The sequence below is a fragment of the Enhydra lutris genome, unplaced genomic scaffold, assembly GCF_002288905.1.
Source record: "Enhydra lutris kenyoni isolate GAN:26980312 unplaced genomic scaffold, ASM228890v2 scaffoldscaffold21, whole genome shotgun sequence".
Taxonomy (NCBI): domain Eukaryota; kingdom Metazoa; phylum Chordata; class Mammalia; order Carnivora; family Mustelidae; genus Enhydra; species Enhydra lutris.
Window position 1 is genome coordinate 33,442,052 of NW_019154105.1, and position 18,111 is coordinate 33,460,162.

General features: G+C 39.5%; 1 protein-coding gene across 3 annotated transcripts in view; it reads left to right on the plus strand.

The window, feature by feature from the left end:
• LOC111149090 (ATPase phospholipid transporting 8A1) overlaps positions 1–18,111 on the plus strand; it is a 233,220-nt gene that overhangs the window by 168,598 nt on the left and 46,511 nt on the right. For all 3 annotated transcript variants that reach the window (XM_022506004.1, XM_022506005.1, XM_022506006.1), the window contains 2 exons: positions 14,257–14,440; positions 14,545–14,655. In XM_022506004.1, coding sequence (XP_022361712.1) covers positions 14,257–14,440; positions 14,545–14,655 — 295 coding nt within the window. The remainder of the gene's footprint in view (positions 1–14,256; positions 14,441–14,544; positions 14,656–18,111) is intronic.

Sequence of the window (18,111 nt, forward strand, 5' to 3'; positions counted from 1 at the left end):
AGGCAGAGAGAGTGTGGAGGACGCAGGCTCCCCGCGGAGCAGAGAGCCCAATGCGGGGCTTGATCCCAGGACCCCGGGATCGTGACCCGAGCCGAAGGCAGAGGCTTTAACCACTAAGCCACCCAGGTGCCCCAAGTACTCTATTTTTAGAGATACCGTGCAGCTTTTGTTTTTTTACCTCTGTGCCCATTTACTGGACCACCTGAGTAGTTTCATAGGAAATAACACATCTAATGTCAGAGGAGTTTCTGATAAGTTTTCCTGGTTATAAACATAATCTCCTTGTGGTCCTTCTTTTCCCCTGCGCAAGTACACCAATTCTTATCCTTGGTGGGATCAGATGCTTTTGAAGAGCATGAAAACTGCGGCTCATCCCTCCCTGCCACCCCCCCCCAGGAAAAAGAAAACATACACACAAATCGGTAAAATTAAATGCACCTTTTTAGGGGCTTCACAGAACCCCCCCACAAAACTCTTGGACAGGTAGGAGAGGGAAAAGTTTGCTCTAAGACTTGTGGAGATTTATGGGCACAGCTAAAATCAAGAACTGTCCTGCAAAGTGGTATTTTATCTGAGGATTCATGAAATACTTGTTCAAATTTTTACCTCTCTGGCACTTTGGATACCTAATGGAATTTCTTTGGCTTGGGTTTTTGTGGCCTATAAAATGAAGAGCTTGGCATACAGCAGTGATTCAAATCCTCCTTGGAGCCTGGATGTCTAAGCAGCTAAGAGTAGAGCTTCTCTGGTGTAGAAAGGTGGGAGAGCCATGCACACATGCACCCTTCCTTGGTAATTTCTTTCCAGCTTGAAAGCTTCTGGGCCAGAAGACCCCCTCCCAGGCCTTTCACTTTCTGGACCCACCCTATTTCTGTGGGCCACTCTCTGCTGGGAAGAATCTGTCTACTGCTTGGATCGGCTTAATTTGGGGAAGCATCTGTTCTACCTCTTTTAATATTTCCTCCAGAAGAGGGTGGGAGTGTTGGAGTCAAGTATTGCTGTGTGTTCAATCGCATGTGGTTTCTGAGATCCTCATCAGTTCACATAACGCAGCCTTTCAAAGAATTTTACATTTTTTTCTGTAGTTGTCAGTTTCGTTTAAACATATCTTGAAACTTATGTTCTGTGACAGTTGGTTGAAAATTGGCCTAGAGCCTCCAGCTTTTAGACTGTCTAGTAATCACCATTCTCCTACATAATTTATGTACTCATGTCTTCTGAAAAGCAGAAGTTAAATTGAACTAAGCATTTTTCCCTACTTGCAACATCTCTAATCAAAGTTTAACCCCCTTTTAGGCCATTTTCCCCACAGTGCATAAAAAAACACTTGACTTCAGTGAGTGTCGTCACTTGGGAGTGACATTCCAGGCAAAACCTTTTCACCTCAGTCTGATCAACGAGTCCTCCTTGAAGAGGTCTAGAGGGACACTTCGAATACTTTCTGTCATAGCCTAAGTGCATTAAGTAAAGGGTCAAAACAGATCTACTTCTCGAATCTTTGGGGATTGTCTTAAACCTTAAGGATTTCTCTAAATAAAGGTTCTACTCAAAGGGTAGTTATAAAGCACAAATGAAGCTAATAAATGCTCAACAGACATTCCTTTAAAGAAAGTTTGTGAACACCGTCAGATGCCAAGCAGATGTTTGGCTTTGAGAAGACTTACAAACTGTTAATGAATGTCAATCCCATATTTGCTTCCAAGAAAACATGAATAAATCTTGGAAATGTTGAGAGACTATTTCTTTCATACGTGTGTGGCTAAAGGAAGACATCCTGAATAAATTTTATAACCTCATAAAATGGCCGTATTTTGCTTTCATATAATATAATAAGCTGTTCAGCCCTGTTTCATTTGCTGCCCTGTCTCTACTGAATGATGTTAAAGGAGTGGCGAGGCCATGGTATAGCCTGTTAGCCACGTAAGAGGGACCCGTCCCCACCAGGGAAGTCCATATTTGATAGCAAAATTTTGATTGGTAAATCTAAACACTTGAGAATTCCACTGTAATTTCAACATTTTATAGTTTTAGATGTGATCGGTTTAGATAAACCGCTGTCCACACACACACCCCCTGGTTAGAATTGCAGACGATAGAATTCTAATAAAACAGAGTTAACCTCTATTGGAAAGTACATAAAGTATAAGCATGCCACTTAGTGAATTTTCATAAAGCGAATATACTCCTGTATCAAGTACCCAGGCATGACCGGAACCTCAGAAGCCCCCTCATGCTCCCTTTAGCATTACTATCCTCCCAAGAGTAACTGTTATCTTGATTTCCATGATCATGCCTCTCTTAAATGGTGTCTTATTCATTTTAGTCTTTTTCTGTTTTCTGTCGTGCTAACTTGGAATAAGCGTACGTATCTTCCATAACTACATTCAAATTCGTGATGACGCTTTTCTGTTCAGCAATTTTAAGTACAGACTCTGCAGCTTCCCAGCAAGGCCTCCCTGAAGCTTTACATAAATCAATAAGTCAGCACTCTAATGTGTTCTTCAGTCAAAAACAAATCCACCTAATAGATTACGTATACTTCTTCTGTAGTTCTATGGTGATGGAATAAAGGAGTTCGTTTTCCGGTTTATTAAGGACATGATATATATAACCTACAACATTTCTTCGATCTGTCTGTCTACTGGCCTGATTTTGTGTGGGAAAGGAAAAGAGTTACTTTAGTGTAATTGGGTCTCCTTGAACCCATAAGGTTTCTAGTGATTACCTTCTTTTTAATAAACCCATTTGAGCCATCCCCATTTAGGGCAAATTTAAGGCGTGGTGTTTGGGGCCAGGCTAGAGTTCCAAGAGTCAAGACCAGATAGGATGTAAGCCATGACTGTTTAATGGCTGTAGGACAAGGGAGAGACTGCATCCTAGGGCAAAATGATGTTGGAAAACAGAAGGGATATTACCAAAGGAACAGAAACAGAGACAAGTAAAGCATATAAAACAAGCTTTACATTAAGGCATGAAGGAGGAGGTGGTTCCAGGTAGCATTTTCCAAGGGGAAGGGAGTATTCCATGGAGCAAACGTGGGCAAACTTCCTCTGTAAAGGGCCAGATAGTAAATATTTTAAGCTTTCTGGGCTATCCAGTCTCTGTCATAACTACTCAACTCTGCCATTGTAGCATGAAAGCAGCTCTAGACAAAAGGTAAATGATGGGGGTGTCTTCGATCCATCATAGACCTTAAGACAGTCAAATTCCATCCGTTGTCCCCTTTATGATTGGTGCTTTTTTAATTAGTAAGTGTGTCCCACTCAAGAAGATATTCTCAGACATCTCCTTTGTTAACATCACAGCTTTCTGTTTTCCATATAGGTCTTTAATCCATGTGACAATTATTTTTGTATATCTTAGGAAGAAGGGATCTGATGTAATTCATTTCTACATAGCAGATTCTCCCAATACCATTTACTAAGCAATCTACCATTTTCTGTCTGCTTGCCATGCTGTGTACTTCAGCACAGGATCTGGGGCCAGACTTTCTGGAATCTAAGTCCGAGCCTTACCTCTTCTTCTTAGCTGAGCAATTTTTTTGTCTAACTTCTCCAGCTTTAGTTTATTCATTCTTGAAACAGAGTTGAAAATCATTGCTCTTATACAGCTGTGAGGAATAAGTGGGTTAATATGTATATTAAAAACTATGTTACTCTTAGAAATCAAATTTTCTTTTACATGGCCTAATTGAATATTTCTGGTGAGAAATCATACATAAAGATTCTCTCTATCATGGCTTTTCCTATGGCCTGAATTCTATTTTGTCTTATACTTATAATGCTAACCTGGCTTTCCTTTGTTTTGTATGTGCCTTGTCTTTTTCTTTTTCCTAAACCCTTACGTTCAATCCTTCTGTATAATATTATGGTTAAGAATACGGTCTCTAAATCCACACTGCTTAGGGCTGAATCCTGGCTTCACCACTTATTTGTTCTTTTGCCAAAGTTATATAATCTTTCTGTGCCTCAGTGTCTTCATTTGCAAAATGACAATAATAGTAACCTATCTCTTCAAGGGTTCTTCTGAGAACTGAGTGAATTAAAACAAGTAGAGAGCTTAAAACATAATGAGCAAAAACAGTTTCTATTACCCATTATTATTTTTTTTTAATTTTTATTAACATATAATATATTATTAGCCCCAAGGGTGCAGGTCTGTGAATCACCAGGTTTACACACTTCACAGCACTCACCATAGCACATACCCTCCCCAATGTCCATAACCCAACGACCCTACCCTTACCCCCATTCCCCCGGCAACCCTCAGTTTGTTTTGTGAGATTAAGAGTCTCTTATGGTTTGTCTCCCTCCTGATCCCATCTTGTGTCATTTTTTCCTTCCCTAACCCCCATGCTCCCCATGTTGCCTCTCAAATTCCTCATATCAGGGAGATCATATAATTATCTTTCTCTGATTGACTTATTTTGCTCAGCGTAATACCCTGTAGTTCCATCCACGTTGTTGCAAATGGCAAGATTTCATTTCTTTTGATGACTGCATAGTATTCCATTGTGTGTATGTGTGTGTGTGTGTGTGTGTGTGTGTGTGTGTGTATGTATATATATACCACATCTTCTTTATCCATTCATCTGTTGATGAACATCTAGGTTCTTTCCATAGTTTGGCTATTGTTATTACCTATTATTATTAAGAATGTCTCTTAGACACTATATATAGGTGAATCTTTTTGTTGTAATCTAACCTGAGAATCTCTTCCGGTTAGTGAATTTAAACCATTAATATTTATCATAATTAGTACTATGTTGCCCTCATTTCTTTGATCTTATTTTGAGTTTTTCATTTATTTATACTTTTTTCTTTCTTCTCCTCCTGCCTTCCACTGTCTAAATCTCTAAATTATAGAGATTTATTTAGAATTATGTCTAAATTATATTCTTTCAGTTTGCAAGCTTTACAGTCTATATTCTGTCTGGTTATTTCTAGGGTTTTGATAACCATATTTTTGCTTAATGTCTATATGTATTAGTATGTCTTTCGTTCCCTGGCCCCCTCCATAAGGAGACAGGAACTGAAGATTTTAAAGTAATTCTGTGTCTGCATCCAGTGTTAGTCAGATCTGAATTTCTTTTGTAAATGATTTGCTTTTTCTCTTTAGAAACCTTTAGAAATTTTTCTTATTCTTAATTTAACCATAATGTGTCTAGAGGTAAATATCTTTTTCTTATATTTCTTTTTGGCCCGTGCAATCCTTTTTAATAGAAGAGCATGTTTTTCTTTAATTCTAGAAAATTACTCTATTTCATTCTGTGCCTCTTTATTCTCCTATTGAACTCCTATTATGAATAGTCACCTATATTGCTCCATTTCTTTTCATTTTTCTCACAAATTTCATTTTCATTTAATTTCGTAATATCTTTTGAGACAGTTTTTTTTTTTTATTTGAACTTCCAGGCGCTATTATTACTATTCACTTTTCTATTAGCTTTTTTATTTTAACAGTTATATCTTTACATTACTTATTTTCAGTTTGTTCTTCATTATAACTGCTTGTTCTGGTTTCATGTTTTTGGTATCTTCCCAAATCTTGCCAAGGTTTTGTTTTGTTTGATTTTTTATCAGACCTTTTAAAAACTCTTGTTATATCTGTTTTTACTAGTTCTACTTTCTTATAAGTTGTTGTAATTTCTTTTGTACTCATGATCTTCTCTTTTTTTTCCTGTGAGATATTTTTCCTCATTTTCCCTAATGACAGTAAAATCCTTTGGGAGAAAAGTGACAGCTACATCCTAACTTGAGGTAAAGTTGGAGACAGGGCTCAGTCTAAGCCCTTCTTCCTTTGCCCAAGTATTGCTCTTGTAAAGGCAGCCACGTTTTGATGGAATTACTTAAGTAAAGTAACATAAAAGGCTTTGTTAACACGTCCATGTCATCGGCACCTGTCCCTGCCTGGCTTCATGCCCTGAGGTTGACTAGAAAGCTCTAACTCTCCTGTTCCTAGGTATGAGGAAGAAATTTTTCTGGGGTCTTAGTTTTAGGACACTGCAGAATACTCCTGGAATTGGGGAGTCTTTCAAGCCTGTTGTTTGGAGGAGTCTGAGTTTCCACAAGCTTGAAGCCTACACCAAAGTTTTCAGTTACAGTGAGAAAGGAGTCTCTTTGCTCCATCTAGCCCACTCTTACCTCCCTGACACTGGTCAGCCTGCACTCACACAGGCCACCACAGGGAGTGAACAGTACAGCTGAAAAGCTTTCCCTGCCTGTGTGTTTATCTATGGCCCCTGACACACCACTCTTTCCTTCTGTGCCATTTCCCTCCCAACTTCATGTTTCCCCTAAAGGTTTCTCATAGATCTTTACTAAGTGTGACCCTCAAATTTACCACACTTCTTTAGCTCCTGGCGTCTTCAGGATTTTATTTCCATTTCTGTCAATAACTAGAAGTAGGTATTTCTAAGAGGAGAGAAAAGTCTTTGGTGAAACCCATCCACATAGGAGAGAATTCCCAAAAAGGAGGGAGGGAAGGAAAAAAGGAAAGGCAAGCTGGTCTCCTTACAGCCTAAGGATGTTCCAGCCCTTCCTCACCCAGAGTCACAAGAAAATGGAAGAGAGCCAGTGCCCATGGGCCCTCCAACCAGATATCAAGAATGGAAAGAGATGGAGGCCATAGCTCTTATCACTCTAAGAGCAAGGTCACAAAAGAGCAGAACTAGGAAGGGGAAGCACTCTAGGCCTCCTTGAGTGGACATGCTTCCCAGGTGGGAGCACACCATTCCTGTAGGCAAGGTTCACTAGACAGAGAAAGGTGGCTGGACCTTGTGCCATGAAGGAGAGATTTCTGTCTCTCTCTACCACTTATGTCTCCTTGGAGCAAGAGTCCATAGAGAGACCACAGTCCTATATATAGGCTCATAATATTAACTCCTGGTACAGTAGTTCAATAAATGTTCTTAAATTAATAACTATTTTAAAAGATTTTATTTATTTATTTAACAGAGAGAGAAATCATAAGCAGGCAGAGAGGCAGGCAGAGAGAGAGGAGGAAGCAGACTCCCCACTGAGCAGAGAGCCCGATGCCAGGGCTCGATCCCATGACCCCGAGATCATGACTTCAGCTGAAGGCAGAGACCCGAGCCACCCAGGTGCCCCTAAATTAATAACTTTTAGGGGCAGAAGGAAGGTCCTAAGATCTTGTACTTTCTTCTCCTTTCTGTTCTTTATAGAACATAAATTTCATAGAAATTTCATCACATACTAAATGATCATTTAAACCCTTGATGAGTGAGTAAATGCCTGAATGCACATCACCAGCTCTGCATTTTTTTTTCTAAGCTTAGTTCTGACTCTTCAGTCAATATACTTAATGATGCTGGTAGGATATCCCACTGCTTTCTGAACTTCTGAGGGTCTAGAACTTCCCTGAGAATTTTCCTCTTTAAATCATCCTACTTTTTTGATTAATGTTTAGACCATCATTTTATCCATCACTTGCATTGGAAACCTCAGGATCATCTCTGATCCCATGGTCATTCAAAACCCCCTACTCACCCCATATATCCTTTCTTTTCTTTTCAATTCAGATACATATATAGAGATAGGTATAGTTATCTACCTATATAAAAAAGATACATTTTGATGGGCAACCCAAATTAGTATTTTTGATGCACGATTTCTACCATGCTCTTTTTTGGCTCAAAAGCTTTTTAGTTAACATCCCCTGTTGCTTAGGGCTAGCTGTGATATTCAGACTTTCTTATCCTGACATATAGAGCCCCCCTGTCATCTAGCTTTGACCCATTCTTAGTATACCCACTTTCCCTTGAAGAAGTGGTAAGTTTCTTCCCTACCTATTAATTTTCAATCTGTTTTTCCTATCCCTGTGAGAAAGCCTAGAGAATCCAATAGCCCTTATGTACTTCCTCTGCAATCTAGATACAAAGCAGATTAAACAGACTTTGACTTCCAGCAACAAACAGTGAAAAATGAGTAAGAGTTGTAGTGTTAGTATAATGACATAATGAGATGAATTTCTTGTTTTTGCAAAATTACCATTTATTCCATTCCACTATATTTTTTACATCTGCACTGGGCTGAATATAGTGCTAGTTTCTTGGTAACTAGATGTAATAAGAGAGAAAAACACAAAGAAAGGAAGTACAGAAAGGAAAAAGGAGGGAAAAGGGAAGGAAAGAAAGAAGGAAATGAAGGAGGGAAGGGGAGAGAGGGAGGGAGGGAAGGAAGGAAGGGAAGGGAAGAAGTTCAGAGAGCAGTGGGGTATCCTAGCAGCATCATTAGGTATACTGACTGAAGAGTCAGAACTAAGCTAGAAAAAAAATGCAGAGCTGGTGATGTGCATTCAGGCATTTAGGAAGGGAAGGGAAGGGAGGGAAGGAAGGAAGGAAGGAAGGAACAGTAGCACAGTAGACAAACTGTTCTCTGGTGTGAATACTGTAATAAAGGTTTCATCTATCAGGAATTTTCTCTTTGGGGTTTTGATAAGGTATAGTTTCCAGCTAGAAGTTTAGAATGCTTGTGAACGCACACACGTGCACGCATATTCAGATATACACTATCAATACAATCAGTCCTTATTTAAATTATTATCAGAACCCTTGTAACTGGAGACAGTACTAGTGTACCTGTAACAACCTGAATTCTGGGGGAAAAAAAAGAAAGAAAGCAGTTGCAGAAGAATTGCCTCTAAAATGCATTGCAGGGGGACACCTGGTTGGCTCATTCGGTCAAGGATCCAACTCTTAATCTCAGCTCAGGTCTTGATTTCAGAGTCCATGAGTTCAAGGCCCCCCTGAGGCTCCATGCTAGGCATGGAGCTTGCTAGTTAACTAACTAACTAACCAACTAGATAATTAAAAAAAAAAAAATGCATTGCAAAAAGACATCTTTTTTTAAAGTTTCTTTGCCTTTTTATCCTGGGGAAGGTTATCTGTATTTTATTTCTGTCAACTCAGTCCCTGGATTATGAGGTCCCCTTGATGCCTCTGACTGCGCAGTGTATCAGCACATGCTGCTCTTGGAGACGAGGCAGGAACTCACGCACCAGTCACTTGAATAGCACAGTTCTCTTACCTAAAAGTAGTTGAATGTTTCATTATGTACCATGGCCTAAGGATAGTTTGGGGGATGCTATGTAAGTGGCTGTTTTCATTCCAGTAATAAATTGATGATGAGTTTCTAGAAGTATTAGCACATTTATGTCACTTTGGTACACGTAAGCAATTTTTTTGCCAAATTTTAATGCCGCCTCAATTAAAAACTTCACAAAGGTGCCTAACAAATTTTGGCTCGAAGAAGAATCAGGATCTCAAAAGTTTTTGTCTTGGGGGTTTTTTTTCTCTTTTTATGATTTTTGTTTTATTAGTCAACAGAATGTGACTCGGGGAGAACAAATAAACTGGTATTTGCAAGGAGAAATCTTAGGAAGTGTGTTACAAAGGGAAATACAGCAGAGCCCCGGACTAACGATCCTAACCTCTAAATAGTCACTAGGAACAGCCCTCAACTTAGTAAATACAGGGGGCTCTAGACACACAGGCTCACTATAAAAAACACTTCAGGATGGTTAAGAAACACTCTAATCCTCCATGTTTTTACATTTTTTCCTAGTCTAGGAAAAAATGACAACTTTATAGTAACTATTAAGTCTACAGTATGTTTTTGAGAGGATATATTACCAACATGATTTCTAGTATATATGATGAGATATGTTTTAGGTTGCCAATCTAGAAACACAATACAATAAGATAAATTATTGTACTCCTTTTGGCTACCTATAGAAAGTCCCCTAAAATATCCTTTATTATGTGTCTGCATGTATCATCTTTATACTTATTCCATTAAAAAAGGTGATTCGGGGCGCCTGGGTGGCTCAGTGGGTTAAGCCTCTGCCTTCAGCTCAGGTCATGATCTTAGGGTCCTGGGATCGAGTCCCGCATCGGGCTCTCTGCTCGGCAGGGAGCCTGCTTCTCCCTCTCTCTGTCTGCCCCTCTGCCTACTTGTGATCTCTCTCTCTCTGTCAGATAAATAAATATATAAAAATATATTTTTAAAAAAAGTGATTTATGGGGGCGCCTGGTGGCTCAGTTGGTTAAGCGACTACCTTCGGCTCAGGTCATGATCTCAGGGTCCTGGGATCGAGCCCCGCATTGGGCTTTCTGCTTAGCAGGGAGCCTGCTTCCCCCTCTCTCTCTGCCTGCCTCTCTGCCTACTTGTGCTCTCTCTCTCTCTCTCTCTCTCTCTGTCAAATAAGTAAATAAAATATTTTTATTAAAAAGTGATTCATTTAGCTGATCCCATGAAAAGAGTACAAAATGAGGCTCAGCTGAGATGGGCTCCCCTGTATAATTTCAGCTTAAGTGGTAAAAATTTCCAGTACTCTGATCTAACGTTCATAGGGCAATGAGAGTTACTACAGAGCGAATAAGAAAACTAATGAAAAGCAGGTGCAGAAACTATAGCCAATTGACTGAGAAGCATTTCTGCACTCAGTGCATTGCTAGTTTGCATTGCAAAGTCCCACCTTCTGTTTGTGGAGCCACAGGAAGAAAACTGGACCTTCATAGTGTGTGCTGGGTATGTAGTCTTTTTCCACAGAGCCTCAGATTTCTCTTAGAGATGAAAGAGCCACAGTAGAGAAGAAGAGAACTATGTATAATTTAAGTCCTGATGTAGACCCATGGTTAAAAAAAAGAAGAAGAAAAATCTAGACTAGAAAGCAGTGCTTTTATGATGTTTCTGAATTATGCCTCAGGTCCCTATTGACATTTGTAAAACTTAGGTTTTAGGTATTCACAACCACGAACATGTGATGTTTTTGATAGACATTTGGAAGAATTAGCATGTAGTCAGGTCATTCTAGACCATTCTGGAAATTGTACAAATATAGATGCATGTGTACAAAAGTCAAGAAAGTAAATAAACTCTAATGTGTGAATACAGATAGTGACCTTTTATTAGATAGAAGGACAACGGTAGAAAGAATATATTCTAGCTCATTTTGAATGTGAAGAAATTTAGTATATGCTATTCCCTTTGCCTGACATGAGCTCTCCTCACATTGTCAAGGTCAAGTCAAATTCTAACTGTCAAGGAACCCTCTTTTGGCCCATTCTGATTTCCACATCCTCTGAAATTATTAAGTACTGGCAATTAAGTCAAGTAGATTTATGCTACACTGATTCCTAATGTCTTACAAGTTTGTTTTTGTGATCTTGTAACCTCCTTATAGCAAGGGAAAATGTTTTTAAATGGATGCTATAAAAACAGTATTTTTTTTAAAGGTTTTATTTATTTATTTGGCAGGCAGAGATCACAAGTAGGCAGAGAGGCAGGCAGAGAGAGAGGAAGGGAAGCAGGCTCCCTGCTGAGCAGAGAGCCTGATGCAGAGCTTGATCCCAGGACCCTGGGATCATGACCTGAGCCAAAGGCAGAGGCTTTAACCCACTGAGCCACCCTGGCGCCCCAACAGTAGATCTTTTTAACTGATTTCAGTTTGATTAACCTGAGTTCCCTTCAAATACATTCTCGCCCTAAGACAAGCTATTGGGGCCCACAGCACATCATGCCCAGAGCTGGAAGGACACTTTTCATGAGTTGACTTGGTGCTTACTAAGCATCAGTCAAAATTGTTTTTAGGAAAACCAGATATGAGGCTCTAGGGATACTTTTGAGTTGTTAAAAAAAAAAATGCTGTATAATCTAGAATGGGTAGGAGAACAGTAAACTCAGGTGAGGCATCATTCTATTCTGATTTCCACTTGACTGGATCCAGCCATGGACTGTGGCTCATGACTGAGATTTCTACCACCAGAAAATAATCAGAATCTCAAACATCAAGCCCCTGTGCAAAACAGGTTCTTAGCTCTACATCACAAGTTTGTATGTTTATGAGTTAAATGTTTTCTGTATGTATATTTTACTTTTTATGAATCCCCACCTAAGTCAGACATCTTTTTTTAAGCAACCAACTGCTATGTCAAACACATCAGATATGAAGGCTTCCACTGTTTCTCAAATCTTCTCCTAAGCCCATTGTCTGCTGTTAGCTTATAGATGCTCCTGCTAGTAACAGTTGCAGTAACTCTGGGGAGGCCTCCCACTGTATCATCATCTTTAAAGCATGGCACGCAACACACACACACACGCACACACACACATTGCTCTTGCCAAGGGAATTAATACTCCACTTTTAACACCTGAGTTAACCACACACATGAAGTTGATAAAGGTCCTCAGCCAATTTTAATTTGAGGGCATTGAAAATTGTAGTGTCAGGCAGAGAAAATAGTGGTTGGTTGTAATAGCCATGAAGAAAGAAAACAGAGCTGAGTCCAGCTCTTTTCCGATGTTTCTTTAAATCACTACTATTAGCTCACCATGCAGAGATTTCTCCTTTATTATACATTCAGCCAAAAGGTGTGGGGGTGGGGGGAATACCACTGTTTTCTAGCTCCATCGATCCCATGGTGTGACCTCACAATTTTTTTACATTGTGAGCTTGTTAAATTGTGAAGGGAATTTGATGAATGTTTTCAAATCCTTCTCTCTTTTCATGTCCACTGCATTTGCTGTTTAGATCATTTCTTGGTGAGCATTCTTTTTTGACATTTACTAAATGTTAGCTGGAGTCCATGTTTAACACATTGGCCTAGAGCCAGTGGGCTTACCAATATATTAGCCTGTTAAGAGAAATTAAATAAAATGTGAAGATGAAAGGAAAATTGCGTCAAAGAAAGATGGAGGCCAACCATGAAAAAGACCATAATGGCTGCTACTCAACCCATTCACTCGCTGTGCTCACAGTTGGGTCATTTTGTGCTGTTGCCAGACTCTGGAAGGGAATTCAAAGAAAGAATTAAACATAATTCTTGCATATAGCAACCATTTATTGAGTACCTATTCTGGATCAACATCAGCAATATAAAGATGAAGAGACTGGTTCACTCTGCAAGAAACTCATGGTTTCCTGTAATGATTCTCAGACCTGCAGTGAAACCTGGGCTGCCCTGATGGAAGGCTTTCAAAAGAGCAAGAGGGCATCCTATGTGTGCATGTCCGTGCTAGGAATTATTCCTAAGGAAATACTCAGGAAAACTGCAAGATGGCGTCTTTCAGAGTAATGTTCTCCATTCTTATGCAGAGTAATAAATGACCTACCAGACGTTCCAGCAGATATGTGTTAAACACCTGTTCTGCTCCACCTTGATAAAGAACTTAATGAGTTATTTTTCTTGACCGCTGACATGGTGTGTGTTACTTGTTTCTTCGTATCTAATTACTGTCTTCATAGTTCACTGACTCAGTTACTGTTTAGTTTTCCACTTTTAATTGCCCATAGTTGTGGGTGATACAGTGATGGTGCTGAGGCATGCTGTCTTTGAACCCTTCCTTCCCTCATTGTCATGGGGTTTACTTCCGAAGTGGCTTTTAAAGTTCTGTGATACACTGATCCAGCATTAATACCAACTATGATTTTAGTACAGATGCTGGTGTCCTCTGTTCCTGCTCCATGTCTGTATAAAAGATTGCTTGATCCCACTTGGCCCTTAGTACCTTTGGAAGAAAATTGAGGCACATGGACTATGCAATCAGGCATTTGGCATTTATTTGGGTCAATTCGTCACAGTGTTTGAGAACAAGTCAAGAGGTTAGCCAATTCCATACTCTTAATTTGAGTTCTAAGTTTTTTTTTTTTTTAAGATTTTATCTATTTGACAGACAGAGATCACAAGTAGGCAGAGAGGCAGGCAGAGAGAGAGAGGAGGAAGCAGGCTTCCCGCTGAGCAGAGAGCCCGATATGGGGCTCAATCCCAGGACCCTGGGATCATGACCTGAGCCAAAGGCAGAGGCTTTTACCCACTGAGCCACCCAGGCACCCCTCAAAGTTGTTTTAAATGTAGATCTAGTACATTCTTTAAGATCTGCTTACAGAGGCTCAAAACTTTTATCTTCCAGGTACAGTATAGGATTTAGAATTTCTAAACTCCAATGTTAATTTTTTAACAAATTAATACAACCATTCTGGGAAAATATGGTTAACAGGGCCTTGTGGCTCCTACCTATCACCTAGAGGTTTAGTTCTTAGACTTTTTCCTTAAAGTGGCAACCAGGTTAACAGAGAACTGAACATTTGCAAACCTAAGACTTCCAGAATGGTATTTCATGGAACTCTTCTTTTGGATCTTCTGCTTCTTTTGTCCTTCAAGACATAGATATTTCAAAATTCTTTTTTTTTTTTTCCCCCAGAGTGGAGGTAACTGACAATCTGTTCTAATTTAAGGGTTTCTCCTCTTCAAAAATCTGAAGTTGTTGAGATGGTTAAGAAACAAGTCAAAGTCATAACGCTTGCAATTGGCGACGGAGCCAACGACGTCAGCATGATACAGACAGCGCACGTCGGGGTCGGGATAAGTGGCAACGAAGGCCTTCAGGCAGCTAATTCTTCTGATTACTCCATAGCTCAGGTAAAGCAGCCTTTCCGCCGAACACAGCATGAGTCTCAGTTGACAGTATGAAGAGAAAAATACTCGTTCTTTTCCTTACGGCTTCTTTTCTACTTTTATTTTAGTTCAAGTACTTGAAGAATTTATTGATGGTGCATGGTGCCTGGAACTATAACAGAGTCTCCAAGTGCATTTTGTACTGCTTCTACAAGAATATAGTCCTCTATATTATTGAGGTAATCGCAGGTTAAGTTTAAAATCCTTGTCAGGTGCATATATGTTTAAAGAAAATTTCTCATTGGTTTAGTGACTCCTTCGTTTGCCCACTTTTTATAACTTCCAAACATGTTCAAGTCTGTTGGCCACAGAGAATAATGAGTGTCTAAATTTCTGGCTAAAAATGTTACATTGTTTTGGTAAGATATGTTGAATTAGAATTGATGAAGTAATGTTTTCAGTTTTTAAGAGACTACAAACTGGGGCATCTGGGTGGTTCAGTCGGTGGAGCGATTGAGCGTCTGTCTGCCTTTAGCTCGGGTCATGATCCTGGGGTCCTGGGATTGAGCTCTACATCTGGCTCCCTGCTCAGTAGGGTGTCTGCTTCTCTGTCTGCCTCTGTCCCTCCCCCAGCTTGCACACACACTCTTTCTCTTTCTCTTTCTCTCTCTGTCAAATAAGTAAATGAAAGATTTTATTTATTTGAGAGAGAGTGCAAGAGAGCATGAACAGAGAGAAGAGGAAGAAGCAGGCTCTCACTGAGCAGGGACCTCCCCCTCCCCCCGCAACATGGGCCTCCATCCCAGGACCTTGGGATCATGACCTGAGCCAAAGATAGATGCCTAACCGGCTGAGCCACCCAGGCACCCAATAAAAAAAAACTTTAAAAGAAAAAAAAAAAAAAGACCACAAACTATGTAGCATTTTTTATAAAGCTCAAGATCATACTAGAGAAAGCAATACACTATTTAGGGATACACACATGGAAAACTATTTAAAAAAGAAAGTAAGGGAATGACAGACATTAAATTGAGGATAGTAATTCTAAGGGGTAGCATCAGGAAGGGTACACACATAGTTTTGCTTGTATAGGTCATCTCATAGTTCTTATTGTTTCAAACTTAGTTATATACAAGTATCCCTTGCTATGCGTACCTGTTTGGCTTCTGAGTTGGCTGATAGGTAGCAAGAGTTCAGATAATGAGGGATTTGTCTAAAAATTATCAGAACATTCAGTTCCTATGTCTGGATGGCAACAAATTTCTATATTCCTTTTCTGCTACCATCTATAACATTATTGAAATTAAAACTTAACCCAGGTCAGGAATGTCCCCTCTAAAAGGAGGCATTCTGTTTTTTTTGTTTTGTTTTTTTTTTTTAATTTGATAGACAGAGATCACAAGTAGTCAGAGAGGCAGGCAGGAGGGAGAGGAGGAAGCAGGTTCCCCGCTAAGCAGAGAGCCCGATACGGGGCTCGATCCCAGGACCCTGGGATCATGACCTGAGCCAAAGGCAGAGGCTCTAACCCACTGAGCCACTCAGGCGCCCCAGGAGGCATTCTGTTTTAAAAACATTTTTGCAACACCTGCCAGGCACCAGGCTTTTTTTAGCAATGACAGGAGGTTCCTCTCCTCCAGGAGCTTGCCAATAGAACACAACGTAAGCTGTTATGTGTAATTTTAAATTTTCTGAGAACCGTATTAAAAACAACTAAAAATTAAAGCCCAGGTTAATTTTAAAATGACATTTTCTTTATCTTAGTATGTTCAAAATTATCATTTCAACATGTAATCACTATAAAAAATTATTAATACACTATTTTACATTCTTCATGCTGTTTAAAATCCTGTGTGTATTTTACACTAACAGCACATCTCACTTTGGACTAATCACATTTCAAGTATCCAAGAGCCCTCCGTGACCCATGGTTACCACACTGAACAGCACACAACACTCGTGGATATACTGAACTAAATGATTTAACCAGGACATGACAGAGAAGTTATTTACCATTTTTTTTTAACCTATAGCCATCTTATCATCATAAGCTGTATTTGTAATACTTAAACTCTAGTAGGTGTTATCAGTTTCTGGCTCCCTTTGCTGCTGTACACAACATGGTGATAAGGGCCCCTTAGTTTGCTAAGAAAATCCTCCATCTTGTACTCCCGCCTGAGGACCTGCCCACACCCTCGTAAATCTGCCCAGGGTTCCCTCACACACTGTTTCTGCCACCTTGCCCTCCAATCTGCTGTGTCTACAAGTCTGTCAGGAGAGACACAACCTAACCGTTTGCTGTATGGAAATAACATCTCATACTTTACACTAGAGAAGTAACACTATAAACAAAGAAAATATCAGTGAATTTCACATTTACGCTACTAATTGTTAGTTGGGAGTTGCTGTCTGTTTCGTTCAGCCCCCGTTCTTTATGCCTCTGTCAGAATGCTTATCTCCTTACTAAAATGTTGACTGAGCATAGTTCTGATGAGACAAGCTAGGAAAATTGAAAGTTAGTTTCAAAGTATGAAGGCAGTTTCATTTATTGGTCACAAAAATGCTATAATTAGGTTACAGCCCATTAGGTAAAATAATCAACTACTTGGACACATAAACAATCTATGAGCTTATTGTTCATTACTGCTGAATTTTGTCTGGAATAGTCTGTGTTTTGATGGAAAATGCACTTCTAAAATAGCTCAGAAGGTCCAAAAACAGATACATTCTTTGTTGTATGTGTAAATTTGTCATTCTTTTCTAAAATGAAAACTTTTGATTCCCGATCCCCTCTGTAGTTCTTGTTTTCCTAATTATATTTCCTTCTCTCCCCAAACATTGATATTCAAAAGAATATCAGTTTATACAGTTATTTACAAATACCTTTGAAGATACGGGGAGTTCAAAGCCACTGGCACCAATAAATCTGCTTACAAAAATTTAATTTTATAAAATGAAATGAGTGCACAACTCGTTGCTTTTTAAAAACCTAGATTATTTGACGATCAACTGTGAAGCAGGCGAAACTTACATACTAATGGGAGAAATAAAATATATTAAACTCACATGAAAGACTAAAACTGCACGCCCTGTTTCAGATGCAGAGTTATGCGATTTGTGGTAGATCAGCCCTAAATTTCACTTGGCTTTGAATTTAAAGCCTCTTCGTGAGATATTTAGCACTAATCAAATTCTTTACACATGGAAAAGGAAGTAAGTCCTAAACTCTACAGGAAATCTCCTTTTTAAGGTATTTTTCTTTTAGCACTTTATAGAAATGTATTTTGAATATAATTCAACTGTGTTGGAAAGAATTGACCTTTTAAATCAATTCCCAGATACCCAGCATTTGCCAGCTAAAACAAGTTCTGCCGATGTTAATGGCTCATGTCACTCCCGTGAGTGAATAGACAGAAAACACTTTGCTGGGTGTCTCTAGTGTGGACAACTGCCAGTCTCCAATCTCCCCTTTCAGTTTTTTGTGCTGATCAGGCGTGGGAGCAGAGGACTCATTGACTATTTGTAAGCTGCTGTTTAATATGCAGAAATGCTCCATGAGGGAAAAGTCTGCGAAGCTTCGACTGCCACGCCTCTGCTGGGACGTGGAACTCAGAAAATAATACCAAGAGAGGCAGGTCTGAAGTTTCTTTGCTAATAAAGGAATGGCCTGGAACGCTTTGGGTTTCATAGGTTATCAG